The sequence below is a fragment of the Hyla sarda genome, chromosome 8 (genome assembly GCF_029499605.1).
Source record: "Hyla sarda isolate aHylSar1 chromosome 8, aHylSar1.hap1, whole genome shotgun sequence".
In the NCBI taxonomy this organism is placed as follows: domain Eukaryota; kingdom Metazoa; phylum Chordata; class Amphibia; order Anura; family Hylidae; genus Hyla; species Hyla sarda.
In genome coordinates, this window is record NC_079196.1 from 56,366,091 (window position 1) to 56,386,058 (window position 19,968).

Below are 19,968 nucleotides of genomic sequence, written 5' to 3' on the forward strand. Positions count from 1 at the left end.
GTCTATGGGAAGGGTGTGATGGCTATCACGCCCCCTCCAATAGACATGGATGGAGGGGGCGTGGCATTAAGTCACATCTCCAGTCCCGGAAACCTGGAGGTTTCAGAAACTAGAGACGCAGCTCCGCATAGAATGCGGGTGCTGCAGGGAGATCGCATGGGTCCCAGCAGTGGGCCCTTTGGATAGGGGATAAGATGTTTTTGCCCGGGATACCCCTTTAAGATAAGAAAGCTGAACCGCGACTGATTGCTGAGGGCAAAACCAGAGTTAGGTCCAAGACGTCACACAGTATGTCTAGCAAGCTGAGAGGAAGACCGTAGATGGTAAAGCATCTTGGGAAACGTAGTTTTTAGTGCTGCGTTTTTAGGAGGATAGAGCAGCAGCTCTATGATTTCTATACGAGTCCCTCTTGCTTTGATAGGGGCAACATGTTACACAGCACCATCACCACTAACACCAGTCCCTGTCCCCCCATGGGGCTCATAATCCAATTTACCTACCACACCCACAAGCCAATTACATCTGTATGTTTTTAAAGGATAGAAAGACGCTGGAGTGGTTCAGCTGAATAAGGGGTATGGTGGCCACCTAAATCTCCACTGACAGAAGATATGCTTTATTTTCGCAGCTTGACCCTTTTGTTTTGGGAGAAGTAAGCCTCCGCCACCAGAACTGTCTGGCTGCTGCTTACCACTCCCCTTCCCATAGAGAGCACATAAATGCTGTACATTCATGTGTATGGGGCGATCAGGAGAGAACTGTCGACTGAACATTTGGCCAACAGTTCGTATTGTCACCTCAAGTTCCCCAGTGCTGCAAATAGATCATATTAATTACAGAATTGCTGTCCATACAATATCAGGGCACAGCAGTATTTAAAAAGTTAATTACTGACTGATTTCATGCAGATTATATCAAAACCAAGAGTAAAAGGATAATTCCTGTCCTGTAAAACGATGGCATATCACTAGGGCATGCCAACACTTCATTACTGGTGATGCTGCAGCATCACATCCCAATTCATTCACTGTTTCTACAACATATGCAAGGAAAACTTGGGGGCATTTAAGACTGGCCAATCCATCACAGTTTGCCAAATCAGACAAATGGACAATTCAAATGGCCAAACAAAAAGATCCAATCAGCCGACAAACCTCTGTAGGAATGCTCATTTGCCTGACAATCGGCCCTTGTAAAAGGGCCTTTGGAATAGGAGGCAGGTCCCTGTGTCCACTGTACTCTCTGGATCTGTGGAGGTCATGGCTATAAGTGGCATTAGTGGCACCACAGGAGTCAGTATTCGGCCCATTATCTTCCATATATTTAATAGTTTACATTCCATGTTTTTATGACAAATGTTTTAATGCCATTCTTCCTGCTGCTTGTAGCCATGCAAAACCTGTCTGCAGCACAATACCCAGTGCCACAGAATCATATACTGGAGAGGTTTTGCACAGCTACAAGCTGTGGAGGTTGGAGGAAGAACAGTGCCTCTGTTGGGATATTTAGGTACTGAATTCAAAATGACCTGCACATGTTACTGTTAAAACCCCTGTATAGTGTGGTACTGTACTGCTCTTTACCTATTCCAGAACTAGCTGCTCCTTCAGACACCAGGGGAGGGTGGCTCCATATTATACCACAGGTAGGTACACTGTGTACTGTAAAAGAAGAACCTGTCCATCATGTATAAGGGTAGGGTCACACGTAATGGATTTTACACCACAACCCATAGCGTGCCTCCAGCTGTGGCAACCGGCAGAACCGCAGTGTAAAATACACTGGGTCACTGGCGGTTCAGCACCGTAAAATAAGCTGCAGATCCGTTACGTGTGACCCTTCCCTAAAGCAGCAATTTCAGATTTTTACATGTAAGGACTTTATCTGTATCAGTTAGCTTATCATTGACAATCTGTAGACTTTGGAATCAATTACAAGTGTTCCATAAAGTTATTGTCTCAGGATACAATGGCTTCAACGTACAATGTTCATCCTGAAACCAATAAATATAGTAACTTAATGGACCACTGTAATGGGAGGACTACAGTATCCAGAGAAACCATGAATATTGGTAACCTAGAGGAAAAACTTTCCAAAGGGCCTGCATACATATCTGGAGTGTAATTTTACTGGTTATAGGTTTAAGATTCTGGAGAAAAAATGATTAGGTAGACCCCCCCCCCCCCCCCAGTAGTAGTGAGGAAGGTAGGGAACCTACTTTTAGGTAGACATTTTATCGCACAGAGGGTCCTGCACCACTCTGTATAACAAAGTAAACAATGAAGAGGCGTTAGCATGGGAGTACAGTAACCCCCCCGTCATGGGATGGCCACGACATATGATCAGATCTACATACGATGGCCTCATATACCTTTATATGTCGGGGCCATCGCATTAACTGCTATCCGACAGTGCAAAATGCTTGAGCTGTCGGATAGCAGTTTAAGCATCCCGGACAGGTTCACTTACCTATCCCCGCTGCTCCGGGTCCACTTTGCGATCCTCCGGCGTCTTCTGCATCTTCTCCAGAGTCCAGGCCTCGCTTTCCGGCGTTATTACGTCGCTGCGCACGCCGTCCCGGCACAGCAACAAAACAACGTCCCCAGAAAGCGAGGCCCGGACACCGGAGAAGATTCGGAAGAAGCCGGAGGATCCCAAAGAAGACGCCGGAGCAGCGGGACAGCATCGGGAGCCCCTGGGACAGCATCGGGAGCGGTGAGGACGCGGTCCGGAGTGGTGGGGACAGGTGAGTATTAAATGCACTTTTTACATTGCACGAATCCCTCAACATACAATGGATTCAACAAACGATGGGTCGTTTGGAACGAATTACTATCTTTTGCTGAGGGACCACTGTATAGGAAAGGTGGTCTGCAAGTATAGGGATGTGTATCAGAAGAAATTATCAGTAGAAATTAGGCCTGCAACTAATAATTAACTTCATCGATTTGTAATTGTTGGTTCAGCTCTGATACCTATTTCCGTGGTCTATAAGTGTGGTCTGGTTCACATGCTACTTCCTCTGTTTTGGCACCGGGCAGAGCTTCATGATGTCACTGCTGGCGTTTCCTCAGGGCTGCTCACAGTGAGGCCCAGCAGTGGTGACGTCAACAAGCTCTGCCAGGCACCTGAATGGAGGAGTTAACAGGTGAAACGGACCACGGATCGGGTATCATAGGGCTCAAGCAACAAATGGATTAATTCATTACTAACCGATAAATAATAGTTAGTTGCAGCCCTAACAGAAATGCTTTGTACCTTTTGACACCAAACTATTTTTTGCTTCATCTTCGCACCAGATGAAAAAAATAAATAAAATACCGAATTTATAGGGAATGTCATTTATTACATGAGCCGCAGACACTGTGCGATAGGCGACAGGATAAGGATATCAAACATACCTTTATTCATGTTGATGGGTTTGCCACAACAGTGTAATAGAGGATTTAAAGACAGAACTTGGCGCCTTTATATCAACAAATGAGGACACAGAGGAGGCGGCAAGAGATGCTGTAGAACTTAAGCAGCTCAGTCCCGCTTTTTTGACACTTGAGCCTGTGGAATTTTTTTTTTTTTTTTTTAACCAACACTAACAAAGATAGGTTTTTATATGGTTCTGTTATGGTCTGGGTCTTGTATTATAAATATGTGGTGAAATTCACTGCAGTTAGTATTTTACATCTGATGGAAACCATTAGGGATCGACCGATCACGATTTTTTAGGGCCGATACCGATAATCTGTGGAGGTTAAGGCCGATAGCCGATAATTTATACCGATATTCCGGTATAAATTATTGGCTATTTCTCTCCTCCTCCCCCCTCTGAAGCCGCTGCAGATCATTGATTTAAAGCGGGCGCTTTAAATCAATGAACTGTAGCGGCTTTTGCGATGCCAGATACCGCCGCCGCCGCCACTTGCTTCTCTCCTCCTGCCTGTATAATGCCCCCCTGACTTATAATACCCCCTGTCCTGTGCCCCTCACATATATTGCCCCCTGTCCAGTGCCCCTCACATATAATGCCCCATGTCCTGCCCCCTCAGGGGGAATTATATGTGAGGGGCACAGGACATGGGGCATTATATGTGAGGGGCACAGGACAGAGGGTATTATAAGTCAGGGGGCATTATATGGGCACATGACAGGGGGGGGGGCTGTCATGTGCCCCCACATATCCCCCTGTCCTGAGTTCCTCACATAATACCCCCCTGATATGTGTCCCTCACTTATATTTGCCCCCCTCACTTATTTGCCCGTCCATCCATATAGCGCCCGAGCATTGCTTACCTTTCTCACGCTGCTACGTTCTTGTACTGTGAGTGAGAGCTGCAGGTACGTGATCTCCGGGCGCCGGCGCGATGATCATCACGCCGGCCTGCCCTGGATGGCGTCCCCGCGGCTCTCACTCACAGTACAAGAATGAAGCAGAGTGAGAAAAGTAAATGAGTGGAGCACGCCTTGTTTTGCCGTGCGGAGCAATTGCCTGACAGCTGACAGCATGGTGGAGAGGGAGCGGTCAGCTGTCCCGCTCCCTCTCCACCATGCTGTCAGCGGTCAGGCAATTGCTCCGCACGGCAAAACAAGGCGTGCACACGAATCACGGGACTTCAGTCCCGGCCTGAAGTTCAGGGCCGGGACTGAAGTCCCGCGATTCGTGCGCACGCCTTGTTTTGCGCATTATCGGCAGGTTAGAAGCAGTTACCGATAACGGGAAAAAACTTGAATACCGGCCGATAACCGGTCGATCCCTAGAAACCATAATACAATCTAGATGAACACATCTAGAACGGTTACATGTTGCAATTCACTGTTTTAGATTCTATTCACCCTTCACCTCTGTTCCAAGATAAATCCTCTTCCCTTGCTAAATGCATACTCCGCCATTATGACACATCCACACAGATCATTACATTCACATGTCTTTTCTCCCCAATTAACATGCAGCAGGTGACTACTATTAGCGTCTGGCTCATGCAGCCTCAGTTTAAAGGATGAAAATACAGTAAAGAAAAGCAGATTTTATTTTTAATCGCTAGAGGCTGCACGACATACCTATACGCCCTGGCTACCTGGCACACCAGGCCATACAAGTATGTCATGAGTCCCATGCGAACTGTAAAGCATGTGCATAGACAGCGCTAATGGCTGACATCAATGCTAGGGGTTAAGGCCAAGTTCCCATAACCACTGAGCTCCGACCTGTTCAGGGTCTGCTCGACACGAAGGCTAGGTTCAAAATCAGACCTGTTAAGGTTTTTTTTTTTTGAGCCGATTGGACCCTGAAACAGGTCAATGCAGACAGCTACTACAGAGTCCCGACGGACCCCATTCACTTGCATGGGGTCTGTCTGTGATCCGCTCATTTTACAGGAATTTAGCGGAGAAAAAAAAAAGTGTGCTTGCACAATTTTTTTCTCCGCTAAACTTTCATTATTCTGATAGGATTACCGACGGAACTCTGAATAGCAGAATCCGACGGCAAATGTTAACGAGGCCTTTAAAGGGGTACTCCGCCCCTAGACATCTTATCCCCTATCCAAAGGATAGGGGATGAGATGTCAGATCGCCAGGGTCCCGCTGCTGGGGACCCCCGGGATCGCTGCTGCAGCACCCCGCTAGCATTACTGCACAGACTCGCCCTGTGCGTAATGATGGGCAATACAGGGGCCGGAGCATCGTGACGTCATGCCCCCTCGTGACGTATCGACCCGCCCCTCAATACAAGTCTATGGGAGGGGGCGTGGCGGCCCCCCTCCCATAGACTTGCATTAAGGGGGCAGGCAGTGACGTCACGAGGGGCATGACGCCACGATGCTCCGGCCACTGTATCGCTGGTCATTACGCATGGAGCGAGTCTGCTCTGTGCAGTAAAGATAGCGGGGCGCTGCAGCGGAGATCCCGGGGGTCCCCAGCAGCGGGGCTTCGGCGATCTGACATCTTATCCCCTATCCTTAAGATGTCTAGGAGTGGAGTACCCCTTTAAGGGGCAGATCGGACCCTTTGCACAAGAGATTCCATTGACTTGAATGAGGTCTGTCGGGTGTCTTAATTTATGGGAGTTCAGCAGAGAAAAATACCAGAAATGCAGTATTTTTTTCTCTGCTCAACTCGAGTCTTTTTGCAAGGGAGCTTCCTTTAGCGGGGCTCAGTGGTGATGTGAATGAGCCTTAAACTGTATTAACATTTACATAAAGCAAACTTACACACAAACCTAAAATATTAGTATTTCATAATTTTCAGTATTTACATGTTTTATCACCGGAGGGATGGGTGTGACCAGTCACAAAAAAATTATTAAAAACTTTTAAAATATAGTGTAAATTATGCCGAACAGTGAACGGCGTAAACGTAAATTTTTGTATTTTTTTTTAAGTCCAAAATTGCTGCTGTCACATTTTATAAATTTTTTTATAAAAAAAATGTATAAAAAGTTAAACCTAAGCAAACGTCATACTGATAAAAACTACAGATCATGGCGCAAAAAATGAGCCCTCATATCGCCCCATATATGGAAAAATGAAAAAGTTATAGGTGGTCAAAATAGGGAAATGTCAAACATACTAATTTTGTTAAAATGGTTTGAGATTTTTTTTTTAAGCGGTACAATTATAGAAAAGCATATAACATGGGTATCATTTTAATCGCATTGACCCACAGAATAAAGAAAACATGTCATTTTTACCGGAAAGTGTACAGCGTGAAAACAAAACCTTCCAAAATTTGCTAAATTGAGATTTTCTTTTCAATTTTCCTACATAAATAATATTTGTTTGGTTGCACCATACATTTTATGGTAAAATAAGTGATTTCATTAAAGTACAATTGGGGATGCAAAAAACAAGCCCTCATATGGGTCTGTGGATGGAAATATAAGAGTTATGATTTTTAGAAGGCGGAGGAAAAAACTAAAATGCAAAAATAAAATTGGTCTGGTCCTTAAGGCCAAAATGGGCCTGGTCCTTAAGGGGTTAAGGATCAAAGCATTTTTTACACATCTGACCACTGCCACTTTAAAGCGCAACTGTCATGAACTCCGGGCTATATAACCTACACACAGCCTTTGTACTGTGTGCAGATGGTGTGTACAGCACCGTTTTTACCTTATTTCTGCCGGCTTTATCACCCCAAAAAATGCTTTTGATCGCGGACACAGTCAGATAGGCGTGGTGCGAGGTGCGCTATGCCCCGCCGCAGCCACGCCCACCTCCCCATAGGTCAGCGCTGGGACCGCTATGTGGTTGACACAGGACCTTTTATAATTTATGTACTGTACCCCGTGCCTGCTATCCTCTTGCTTCTTTCTTCTCTCCTGCAAACGCGCACAGGGAAGTCCCAGTTTCTAGAGGCAGAGGACGTGAGCTTTCTGCCTCTAGCACTGCACAGATGCACTAAGGAGGCAGGCGGCAGGAGTGAGTGCTTGCCTGGATACCATACGCCATGGCACTTGTTAGCTGAGCTGAGGGAACCTGTCAATCATACAGCGGTCCCAGTGCTGACATACAGGGGTGGGCGTGGCATAGCGTACCTCACGCCACGCCTATTCCACTGTGAGTGGCTGCGACCAAGAGCATTTTTTGGGGTGATAAAAGCCATCAGAAATAAGGTAAAAATGGTGCTGTACACATCATCTGCGTACAGTAAAAAGGCTGTGTGTAGGTTATATAGCCCGGAGTTCATGACAATTGTGCTTTAAGCAATAACAACTCTGGAATGCTTTTCCTAATCATTCTGATTCAGAGATTTATTTTTCATAGAATATTCTATGTAGTGTTAGTGGTAAATCTTCATCGATACTTGCAACATTTCTTGGTGAAAAATTCCAAAATTTCATGAAAAATTTGAATATTTTGCATTTTTTTAAGCTCTGATGCTTGTAAGGAAAAAATGTGTATTCCAAATAAAATTATATATTGATTCACATAAAATATGTCTACTTTATGTTGGCTTTATAAAGTTGACATGTTTTTACTTTTGGAAGACAGAGGGCTTCAAAGTTCAGCAGCAATTTTCTAATTTTTCATGAAATTTTCTAAATTGGAACTTTTGGAAAGCAAATTTTGCTGAAATGGTTTTTGGGGAGCATGTTGATTTTAGGAAGTCCCCATGGTGCCATAACAGCAAAAAGAAAAAATTCCACTAAAATTATGGTTTTTTCACAAATTTTAAATTTTTACAAGGGGTAATAGGAGAAAAAAAAAAAACTCCCAAAATTTGTAACCCCATTTGTATGGAAATACCCCATATGTGGATATAAAGTGCTCTGCGGGTGAACTACAATGTTCTGAAGAGAAGGAGCGTCACTGAGCTTTGGAGAGAGAATGTTTGGAATGGAAGTCGGGGGCCATGTGCGTTTACAAAGCTTTCGTGGTGCCTGAACACTGGACCCCCCCCCACATGTGACCCCATTTTGGAAACTGCACCTCTCAAAGAATTTAATAAGGGGTGCAGTGAGCATTTACACCCCACTGGCATTTGACAGATCTTTGGAACAGTGGGCTGTGCAAAAAATTCGTCAGACACAAGTGAGGTGTGAAAGCTCACTGCACCCCTTATAACATTACATGAGCACTTTACATCCACATATTCCCTTACTCAGAAGAAATTGGGTTACAAATTAAAATTTTGGGGGTCTTCTTTCCTATTTTCCCTTGAAACTAACAAACATTCGTCAAACACCTGTGTGGTGTTGAAGCTCACTATACCCCTTGTTACGCTCTGTGAGGGGTGTAGTTTCCAAAATGGGGTCACATGTTCGTATTTATTTTTTTGCGTTTATGTCAGAACCGCTGTAAAATCAACCACCCCTGGTAGTGCGCTCTCACTCCTGAGCCTTGTTGTGCACCTACAGAGCATTTTGCGTCCACATATGGGGTATTTCCGTACTCAGGAGAAGTTGTGTCACAAATTTTGGTAATTTTTTCCCCCCCATTTACCTCTTGTGAAAATAAAGAAGTATGGGACAACACCAGCATGATAGTGTAAACATTTTTGTGAGAGCACATGCACATTTGAGACCTAAATTAGGGATTGCCTACGACACTGCCGTACGAGTTGTTTTTTATTTTTATTGTGGGGGAAAGTGTAAGGGGGTGTATATGTAGCACTTTACCCTTTATTATGTGTTAGTGTAGTGGTTTTAGGGTATATTCACACAGGCGGGGGTTTACAGTGAGTTTCCTGCTAGGAGTTTGAGCTTTGGCGGAAAATTTGCAGCAGCTCAAACAAAGCAGGAAACTCACTGTAAACCCCCACCCATGTGAATGTACCCTGTACATTCACATGGGGAGGGCAAACCTCCAGCTGTTGCAAAAGTACAACTCCCACCATGCACTGACATACCGTGCATGCTAGGAGTTGTAGTTTTACAACAGCTGGAGGCACAATGATTGAAAAACCTTGAGTTGGTTTCTGTTACCTAACTCAGTATTTTCCAACCAGTGTGCATCCAGCTGTTGCAAAACTTCAACTCCCAGCATGTACTGATCACCAAAGGGCATGCTGGGAGATGTAGTTATGCAACAGCTGGACTACAACTGCCAGCATGCCGAGACAGCCGCTTGTGCATCCTGGGAGTTGTAGCTTTGCAAGATTTAGAGGGCCACGGTTTAGAAACCACCGCACAGTGATCTCCAAACTGTGACCCTCCAGTTGTCACAGAACTACAAACCCCAGCATGCCCAGACAGCAAACTGCTGTGTGGGCATGCTGGGAGTTGTAGTTTTGCAAGATCTAGAGGGTAACCGTTTAGAGACCACTGCACAGTGATCTCCAAACTGTACCCCTTTAAGTCTTACAAAACTACAAATCCCAGCATGCCAAAACAGCAAACGGCTGTCTGGGCATGCTGGGAGAAGTAGTTGTGCAAAATCTGGAGGGCTACAGCTTAGAGACCACTGTAAACTGTGGCCCTCCAGATCTTGCTAGGCAACAACTCACCCGTCAGTTGAATGAAGGTTCGGCACAGAAAGGATGATCGCTGCCGCAGAGAGGAAGATTGCCTCTGGTGAGGGACCTCCAGTCCAAGCACATTTCCCCCGCTCTGCCCACCCATGATAGTCCGGGCAGAGCGTCAGGGGGGTTTGGGGGGTGGGCGGGAGACAACTGTTGGGAACCGAACTTTAACCACCCCCCGCTATTGATCGCATCACGCCCCCCCCCCCAGGCATTGTCACGGGATGCCTGCTGAGGACCAGAAATCTCAAAGGCGTACAGGTACGCCCTGGTTCCTTAAGTGGTTAATGCACAATGAATAAGAAAACTTTGCAAAACTGCATATAATGTGAACTGGACCCAACCCACTTCTGAGTCTTATCTGGTTGAACTCCAGCTGCCTGATTAGTTTGGTCTAAGTAGCTGCAGTGATGAGACATGCTCTCTCTGCAAAGACAATGGCTTCATAGGCAGCATGAAAAAATAATTTCAGTTGGAAATTTTTGGAACCAATCAGTGCATTTAACCCTTTAAGGACCACAGGTTTTTTTCATTTTTGGACTTTCGTATATTTTCCACCTCACCTTATAAAAATCAGAACGCTTTCAATTTTGCACCTGCAGACCCATACGAGGGCTTGTTTTTTTTCACCAAGAGTACTTTGTAATGACATCAATCATGTCACCACAAAATTTATGGCAAAACCAGAATATAATATTTGAGGCGCAAAATTGGAAAAAAAAAAACCCACCATTTTGGGGGCTTCCAATTTTATGTAGTTTTTGGTAAAAATGACACCATACCGTATATACTCGAGTATAAGCCGACCCGAGTATAAGCCGAGACCCCTAATTTCAACCCAAAATCCCAGGAAAAGTTATTGACTCGAGTATAAGCCTAGGGTGGGAAATACCTCATCCCCCCTGTCATCATCCAGACCCGTCATTAACATCCTCATCATCCCCTTGTCATCATCCCACACATCCCCCCTTCATCATCCCCTTGTCATCATCCCACACATCCCCTTATCATCCCACACATCCCCCCCTTCATCATCCCCTTGTCATCATCCCACACATCCCCTTATCATCCCACACATCCCCCCTTCATCATCCCACACATCCCCCCTTCATCATCCCCTTGTCATCATCCCACACATCCCCTTATCCCACACATCCCCCCTTCATCATCCCCTTGTCATCATCCCACACATCCCCTTATCCCACACATCCCCCCTTCATCATCCCCTTGTCATCATCCCACACATCCCCTTATCCCACACATCCCCCCTTCATCATCCCCTTGTCATCATCCCACACATCCCCTTATCATCCCACACATCCCCCCTTCATCATCCCCTTGTAATCATCCCACCCCCCCCTTCATCATCCCCACCCCCCTTCATCATCCCCACACCCCCCCCCCCCTTCATCATCCTCTTCTCATCATTCGCCCTCAGTGGTCTTCAACCTGCGGACCTCCAGAGGTTTCAAAACTACAACTCCCAGCAAGCCCGGGCAGCCATCGGCTGTCCGGGCTTGCTGGGAGTTGTAGTTTTGAAACCTCCGGAGGTCCGCAGGTTGAAGACCACTGCGGCCTTCAACATGCGGACCTCCAGAGGTTTCAAAACTACAACTCCCAGCAAGCCCGGGCAGCCATCGGCTGTCCGGGCTTGCTGGGAGTTGTAGTTTTGAAACCTCCGGAGGTCCGCAGGTTGAAGACCACTGCGGCCTTCAACATCATCCAGCCCCCTCTCACCCCCTTTAGTTCTGAGTACTCACCTCCGCTCGGCGCTGGTCCGGTCCTGCAGGGCTGTCCGGTAAGGAGGTGGTCCGGTGAGGAGGTGGTCCGGGCTGCTATCTTCACCGGGGGCGCCTCTTCTCCGCGCTTCCGGCCCGGAATAGAGCCGTTGCCTTGACAACGACGCATCTGCGTCGTTGTCAAGGCAACGTGACTATTCTGAGGCCGGGCCCGAAGCGCTTAGAAGAGGCCTCCCCGGTGAAGATAGCAGCCCGGAACCACTATCCCACCGGACGACCTCCTCACCGGACAGCCCTGCAGGACCGGACCAGCGCCGAGCGGAGGTGAGTACTCAGAACTAAAGGGGGTGAGAGGGGGCTGGATGATGTTGAAGGCCGCAGTGGTCTTCAACCTGCGGACCTCCGGAGGTTTCAAAACTACAACTCCCAGCAAGCCCGGACAGCCGATGGCTGCCCTGGCTTGCTGGGAGTTGTAGTTTTGAAACCTCTGGAAGTCCGCAGGTTGAAGACCACTGCGGGTGGGGGAGTTCACTCGAGTATAAGCCGAGGGGGGTGTTTTCAGCACGAAAAATCGTGCTGAAAAACTCGGCTTATACTCAAGTATATACGGTATCTTTATTCTGTAGGTCCATACGGTTACAAGGATACCTAATTTATATAGGTCATATCTTAATTTACTACTGCTAAAAAAATAACTACTGTATTTTCCGGCATATAAGATGACCCCCAACTTTTACAGTTAATATATAGAGTTTGGGATATACTCTCAGTACAAGACTACCCCTCTACCATGATACGGTCCTTATCATTGTTCCCCCACACTAGGTCGGCGGCATAGTTACCCCACATTAGGTTGGCAGTATAGTCCCCCCCCCCCCATTAGGTTGTAGATGCCCCACATTAGGTAGGCAGTGGCCCCTCACAGACATACAGCCTTCAGGCACACAGTGTATGGCTGGAGGCTGTATGCCTGTGTACTGCCTCACCTCAGTGCTCAGACCAGCTACAGGGGTGTGTGTGTGTGTGTGTGTGTGTGTGTGTGTGTGTGTGTGTGTGTGTGTGTGTGTATCAGCAGTCCGTGGCTACACAGGGAGTGAGAAACTACAAGTCTCAGCATAGAGGACTGACATCACACCTGAACCAGTGGTGTGTGTGTGTGTATATATATCAGCAGTCTGTGGCTACACAGGGAGTGAGAAACTACAAGTCTCAGCATAGAGGACTGACATCACACCTGAACCAGTGGTGGGTGGGGTGTGCGTGCGCGTGTGTGTATGTGTATGTGTATATATCAGCAGTCCGTGGCTACACAGGGAGTGGGAAACCAAGTCTCAGCATGGAGCGCTGACATCCCTACCCTGATCTAGTAGTATCAGCATTAAAAACAGCAGTGGTCTGTTGCTAAAAAGGAGTCTCAGCAAACTACAAGTCTCAGCATGGAGAGCCGACATACCACACCTGCACTAACAGTATAAGCACACACAACAGTGATCTATGAAGCTACAATTATCAGCATAGAGGGCTGACATGCCACACTTCAACTAGTGGTATGGATGTATATAACAGTGGCATGGTGCTATACAAGCATTGAGAAACTACTAGTCTCAGCATGGCACACCTGCTCTCGAGCTATAAGTGCACAAACAGTGATCTATGTAGCTACATTTAGGAGCACGGATTACTGAAATACCACACCTGAACAGGAGGTATACATGTATATAAAAGTGGTCTGTGGCTATACGCGCACTACAAGTCTTAGCATAGAGGATTAACATCACACCTGATCGAACGCTATAAGCATACATATATGTGGTCTGTGGCTGTGCAAGGAACTACAAGTCTCAGCATGGACGTCTGACATACCTCATCTGATATAGTGCTATATGCATATACAACAGTGAACTGTGAAGCTACAATTATCAGTATGGAGGGCTGACCTGCACTTGGCCAAGTAGTATGGGGGGGGGGGGGGGGGAATCAAACCCTCTCCAGAGGAACAGTTGCTGAGTTGCCCATAGCAACCAGATCACTTCTTTAATGTTCAGAGGCACCTGATATAGTATCTCTGTATATAACAGCAGTCTGTGGCTATACAGGGATTGTGAAACTACAAGTCTCTGCACGGAGGGCCGATATACAAGACCTGATATAGTATCTCTGTATATAACAGCAGTCTGTGGCTATACAGGGATGGTGAAACCACAAGTCTCTGCATGGAGGGCTGATATACAACACCTGATATAGTATCTCTGTATATAACAGCAGTCTGTGGCTATACAGGGATGGTGAAACCACAAGTCTCTGCACGGAGGGCTGATATACAACACCTGATATAGTATCTCTGTATATAACAGCAGTCTGTGGCTATACAGGGATGGTGAAACTACAAGTCTCAGCACGGAGGGCCGATATACAACACCTGATATAGTATCTCTGTATAACAGCAGTCTGTGGCTATACAGGGATGGTGAAACTACAAGTCTCAGCACGGAGGGCTGATATACAACACCTGATATAGTATCTCTGTATATAACAGCAGTCTGTGGCTATACAGGGATGGTGAAACCACAAGTCTCTGCACGGAGGGCCGATATACAACACCTGATATAGTATCTCTGTATATAACAGCAGTCTGTGGCTATACAGGGATGGTGAAACTACAAGTCTCAGCACGGAGGGCCGATATACAACACCTGATATAGTATCTCTGTATAACAGCAGTCTGTGGCTATACAGGGATGGTGAAACTACAAGTCTCAGCACGGAGGGCTGATATACAACACCTGATATAGTATCTCTGTATATAACAGCAGTCTGTGGCTATACAGGGATGGTGAAACCACAAGTCTCTGCACGGAGGGCCGATATACAACACCTGATATAGTATCTCTGTATAACAGCAGTCTGTGGCTATACAGGGATGGTGAAACCACAAGTCTCAGCACGGAGGGCTGATATACAACACCTGATATAGTATCTCTGTATATAACAGCAGTCTGTGGCTATACAGGGATGGTGAAACTACAAGTCTCAGCACGGAGGGCCGATATACAACACCCGATATAGTATCTCTGTATATAACAGCAGTCTGTGGCTATACAGGGATGGTGAAACTACAAGTCTCAGCACGGAGGGCCGATATACAACACCCGATATAGTATCTCTGTATATAACAGCAGTCTGTGGCTATACAGGGATGGTGAAACTACAAGTCTCAGCACGGAGGGCCGATATACAACACCTGATATAGTATCTCTGTATAACAGCAGTCTGTGGCTATACAGGGATGGTGAAACTACAAGTCTCAGCACGGAGGGCTGATATACAACACCTGATATAGTATCTCTGTATAACAGCAGTCTGTGGCTATACAGGGATGGTGAAACCACAAGTCTCAGCACGGAGGGCTGATATACAACACCTGATATAGTATCTCTGTATATAACAGCAGTCTGTGGCTATACAGGGATGGTGAAACTACAAGTCTCAGCAAGGAGGGCTGATATACAACACCTGATATAGTATCTCTGTATATAACAGCAGTCTGTGGCTATACAGGGATGTTGAAACTACAAGTCTCAGCAAGGAGGGCTGATATACAACACCTGATATAGTATCTCTGTATATTACAGCAGTCTGTGGCTATACAGGGATGGTGAAACCACAAGTCTCAGCACGGAGATCTGACATACCACACCTACACTATTAGTATACACAACTGTGGCCTGTGGCTGTGCAGGACACTACAAGTCTCAGCATGGGATAACTACCCTGAAATGAGAGGACTGCGACATACAAGAGGACACTGTGTCCCTTGGCCATCCAGGCATGCTGGGAGTTGTAGTTATAGGTTAAACCATTTCAAGGTCAAGCCATGAGGCAGTGCACCTGCCCGGTGTAGCAGAGTGGAGGGGCACCGGGGTAGGATGGGGGGTGAGCCCCTCCAGAGCCGGCCACCAGGGAGGAGGAGCGGTGGGAGGGTGAGCCGGGGAGGTAGAGGGGTGGGGGGTTCAGGAGGACATCTGCCCTCCCCCTAGGGGGGGTTGTCTATGATCCAGCCGCCGCTCCTCATCACTTACCGCTCCGGCATCGCCAGCACCAGCCCCGAGCCTGCTGCCAGGCACAACGAGCGCTGACGGCGGAGCGTCCTACCCACAATGGGCGGGCACCTGACACTGGGAGAAGGGGGTGGCCGTTCCTCCGGAGGAGCTGACACAGGAAGTAACGCTTCTTGTGGCCGTTATTTTGGTGTCTATTAGTGGCCCCCGTCCCGTGCCCGCCGCCCCCCTCCGCCCTGTGCCCGGGAGGGGCCCCCAGACATGACGCCGCCGCCGCTGCGGCCTAGCACGGGGGCCTAGCTCTTACCTGTCCGCCACCGCCGCCTTGGTCGCTGTCGTCGCTGCTGTTGCCGTGCTGCAGATACTCGCTCTGCCCGTCCACCTCCATGGCGGCCATTTCCTCTCTCTTCACGGGCTGTTCGGGAGCTGAGGAAGAAGACAAGAGTGACACGATCAGGCGGCGCCATGACTGAAGCCTGCGGGGTTTCCCGGTCTCCCCTCACCTAGCTGCCGGGCCCCGCTTCCCTCCCTCACGCTTCTCCCCCCTCCACCTCAGTGCGCGGCGAGGACTCCTAGGGAGGCTCTTCGCGCTCTTTTTCCCATGCAGACGGCGGATTCTTTTGGTTACGTACCGGTCATTGTGTTTGTGGCAGGATATTAAAAAAAAAATAAAAATGTACAATCCACAAAAGATGAAAGGCAGCAGGCCCGGGCGGGCAGGGCTGCGCAGGCCGCGGTCGCTTTATTAGACGCGTAACATGATTAGAGTAATAATAATCACAGGCGCGCTGCGGACCGAGAGAACCAGGCGCGTTTTTTTTTCCTATTTTGATTGACGGTGCGGGAAACACAAAAGGTGGGGCTTGCAGCCAGTACGGGGGAGCGTGAGACGTCATACGTACGGAAGGCCCGCCTTTCTCCTTCCGCGTTATTGGCCGTGGTGTTGAGGAGGCGCGACGCCTATTGGCCGAGACGCTTGTCAGTCGCCTACGTGGCTGTGACGCGTGCTTCCTGTGAGGCTTTGCGTGACGTGCGCGTCCCCTGTGTTTACTATCGCAGACAATGAGCGCTGGGGGCGTGCACGAGCGCGGCCCAGTTGCTGAGAGGCCTGCGTGCTCCCGCTCTGTCACGGCCTAGGCCTTTAACGCCGGAGTGTAGTAGTCCCTGAAATAAAGGGGGAGATGGCGGCGGAGAGCTGATAATTCTCACACACAGTTTTTACTTTTTTTTTTGTTTTTTTAGATGGAAGTAGTAAATTATAAGTAAAAAAAAAAATACCTTATAGGGACATTTTAGAGGTCAGATATGGATATCCCTGTACAGAAGGTGAAAACAGGAATTCCTGAGAGTAACGAGGAGCGATTAAAGGAGTTACAATTGTTTAGTCTTGAGAAGAGACGTTTAAGGGGGGATATGATAAACGTATATAAGTATATTAATGGCCCATACAAAAAATATGGAGAAAAACTGTTCCAGGTTAAACCCCCCCAAAGGACGAGGGGACACTCCCTCCGTCTGGAGAAGAAAAAGTTTAGTCTCAAGGGGCGACACGCCTTCTTTACCGTGAGGACTGTGAATTTATGGAACGGTCTACCTCAGGAACTGGTCACAGTAGGAACAATTAACAGCTTTAAAACAGGATTAGATACATTTATGGAACAAAATAACATTAATGCTTATGAAGAAATATAAAATCCCATCCCTTCCCCAATATCGCGCCACACCCCTACCCCTTAATTCCCTGGTTGAACTTGATGGACATATGTCTTTTTTCGACCGTACTAACTATGTAACTGAAAATAACATCTTGCTCTAATGTTCCTTATAGTGAACATAAAGTCTGACATAACAAAACTTGTGTCTAAAAGAATAAAATTAATACTTGTAGCCCATAGCAACCAATCGCAGCTTTCTTTGCAGATTTTTCCTGTATCAGACTGCATTGCTTTTAATAGGAGACTGTGGCACAGCTCACACAGCGGAATTTATGATGTGGATCTATGTTCCGTCAAAAGAATGAACCTGTTTGTAGTTTTGGCGGAATCCACATCCATTAACCCCTTAAGGACTCAGGGTTTTTCCGTTTTTGCACTTTTGTTTTTTCCTCCTTACCTTTTAAAAATCATAACCCTTTCAATTTTCCACCTAAAAATCCATATTATGGCTTATTTTTTGCGTCACCAATTCTACTTTGCAGTGACATCAGTCATTTTACCCAAAAATTCACGACGAAACAGAAAAAAAATAATTGTGCGACCAAATTGAAGAAAAAACGCCATTTTGTAACTTTTGGGGGCTTCCGTTTCTACGCAGTGCATATTTCGGTAAAAATTACACCTTATCATTATTCTGTAGGTCCATACGGTTAAAATGATACCCTACTTATATAGGTTTGATTTTGTCGTACTTCTGGAAAAAATCATAACTACATGCAGGAAAATTTATACGTTTAAAAATGTCATCTTCTGACCCCTATAACTTTTTTATTTTTCCACTTACAGGGCGGTGTGAGGGCTCATATTTTGCGCTGTGATCTGAAGTTTTTATCGGTATGATTTTTGTTTTGATCAGACTTTTTGATCACTTTTTATTAATTTTTTAATGGTATAAAAAGTGACCAAAATACGCTTTTTTGGACTTTGGAAATTTTTGGTGCGTACGCCATTGACTGTGCGGTTTAATTAATGATATATTTTTATAGTTCGGACATTTACGCACGCGGCGATACCACATATGTTTATTTTTATTTACACGGTTTTATTTTTTTTTTTATGGGAAAAGGGGGGTGATTCAAACTTTTATTAGGGAAGGGGTTAAATGACCTTTATTTACACTTTTTTTTTACTTTTTTTTTTTGCAGTGTTATAGGTCCCATAGGGACCTATAACACTGCACACACTGATCTCCTATGCTGATCACTGGCGTGTATTAACACGCCTGTGATCAGTGTTATCGGCGCTTGACTGCTCCTGCCTGGATCTCAGGCACGGAGCAGTCATTCGTCGATCGGACACCGAGGAGGCAGGTAAGGGCCCTCCCGGTGTCCTGCAAGCTGTTCGGGACGCCGCGTTTCACCGCGGCGGTCCTGAACAGCCCGACTGACTAGCCGAGATACTTTCGCTTTAGAAGCGGCGGCCAGCTTTGACCGCCGCTTCTAAAGGGTTAATACCGCACGTCGCTGCGATCGGCGATGTGTGGTATTAGCCGCAGGTCCTGGCCGTTGATGAGCGCAGGTGGCGGCACAGGACGTAAATATACGTCCTGCGTTGTTAAAGGGTTAATTGATGGAACTTTGTCTTCCATGTGGAAATACAACAGGGCAAACATATGGTACAGTAACATACTATTTATGCTGCATATTTTCTGCTGGTGACCACATGTTCACATATCCAAAAATGTGTGGAATGTCTGCCCAGAAAATGCGGGTGGATATTCTGCACATTTGCTTGATTCGGTGGCACTAAAACTGCTCAGAAATGTGACGTCTTTATAGATTACATTGCATTTCTGAGCAAAATCCACAGAAACATTGAACCGGTTTGCTGCGGAAATTCCACCGTGTGTACACTGCTGCAGAATCTTATTTAAATTAATGCTACATGTGAATGTATCCTAAGGGCTCGTTCAAACGAGCGGATTTCTTTCAAACTTGCAGCGAATCTCCCACTGAGAGTTTGAAAAGGAGCGGGGCCTCTGTTCGACCTGCAGCAGATATTCTCCAGCGGAATCTCCACTGATGAAAATCCGCTACAGACCACATTGAAGTCAATAGGGTCTGTGGCGGATTTTCAACAGCAGAGATTCTGCTAGCAAAAATCTCCTGCGGGTAGCACACAGAGGCCCCGCTCCTTTTCAAACTCTCAGTGGGAGATCTGCTTTGAGTTTGAAAAGAAATCCGCTCGTGTGAACAAGCCCTAAGGGCCCATTTGAAAAATTCCAGTACAGCAGCCCCCTATTGTTTTCAATGAGATTCTGCTGCACTGTGCACACTGCAGAATTGGCGCAAGGATTTGAAGAAAGAACAAACATGATTCAGAGGTGTGGAAATGTAAAAAAAAACAAAAACTACTTGCCAAAAGTACTAAAATAGGAGCACAATATACTTGTCCCTCATGAAAATCCACTGGATGATGTCGAAGGCCGCAGTGGTCTTCAACCTGCGGACCTCCAGAGGTTTCAAAACTACAACTCCCAGCAAGCTCGGACAGCCGATGGCTGCC

General features: G+C 46.7%; 1 protein-coding gene across 2 annotated transcripts in view; it reads right to left on the reverse strand.

Moving 5' to 3' along the window:
- Positions 1-16,990, reverse strand: part of SP3 (Sp3 transcription factor) — a 46,609-nt gene extending 29,619 nt beyond the window's left edge. Inside the window, exons 1-2 of one of the 2 annotated variants that reach the window (XM_056534931.1) lie at positions 16,651-16,990; positions 16,056-16,174 (exon numbers count right to left, since the gene is read on the reverse strand). In XM_056534931.1, the coding sequence (XP_056390906.1) occupies positions 16,056-16,145 (90 nt within the window). In that variant the 5' untranslated portion in view covers positions 16,146-16,174; positions 16,651-16,990. The other variant, XM_056534930.1, reaches the window with a different exon arrangement.
- Between the last annotated feature and the right edge of the window lie 2,978 nt (positions 16,991-19,968).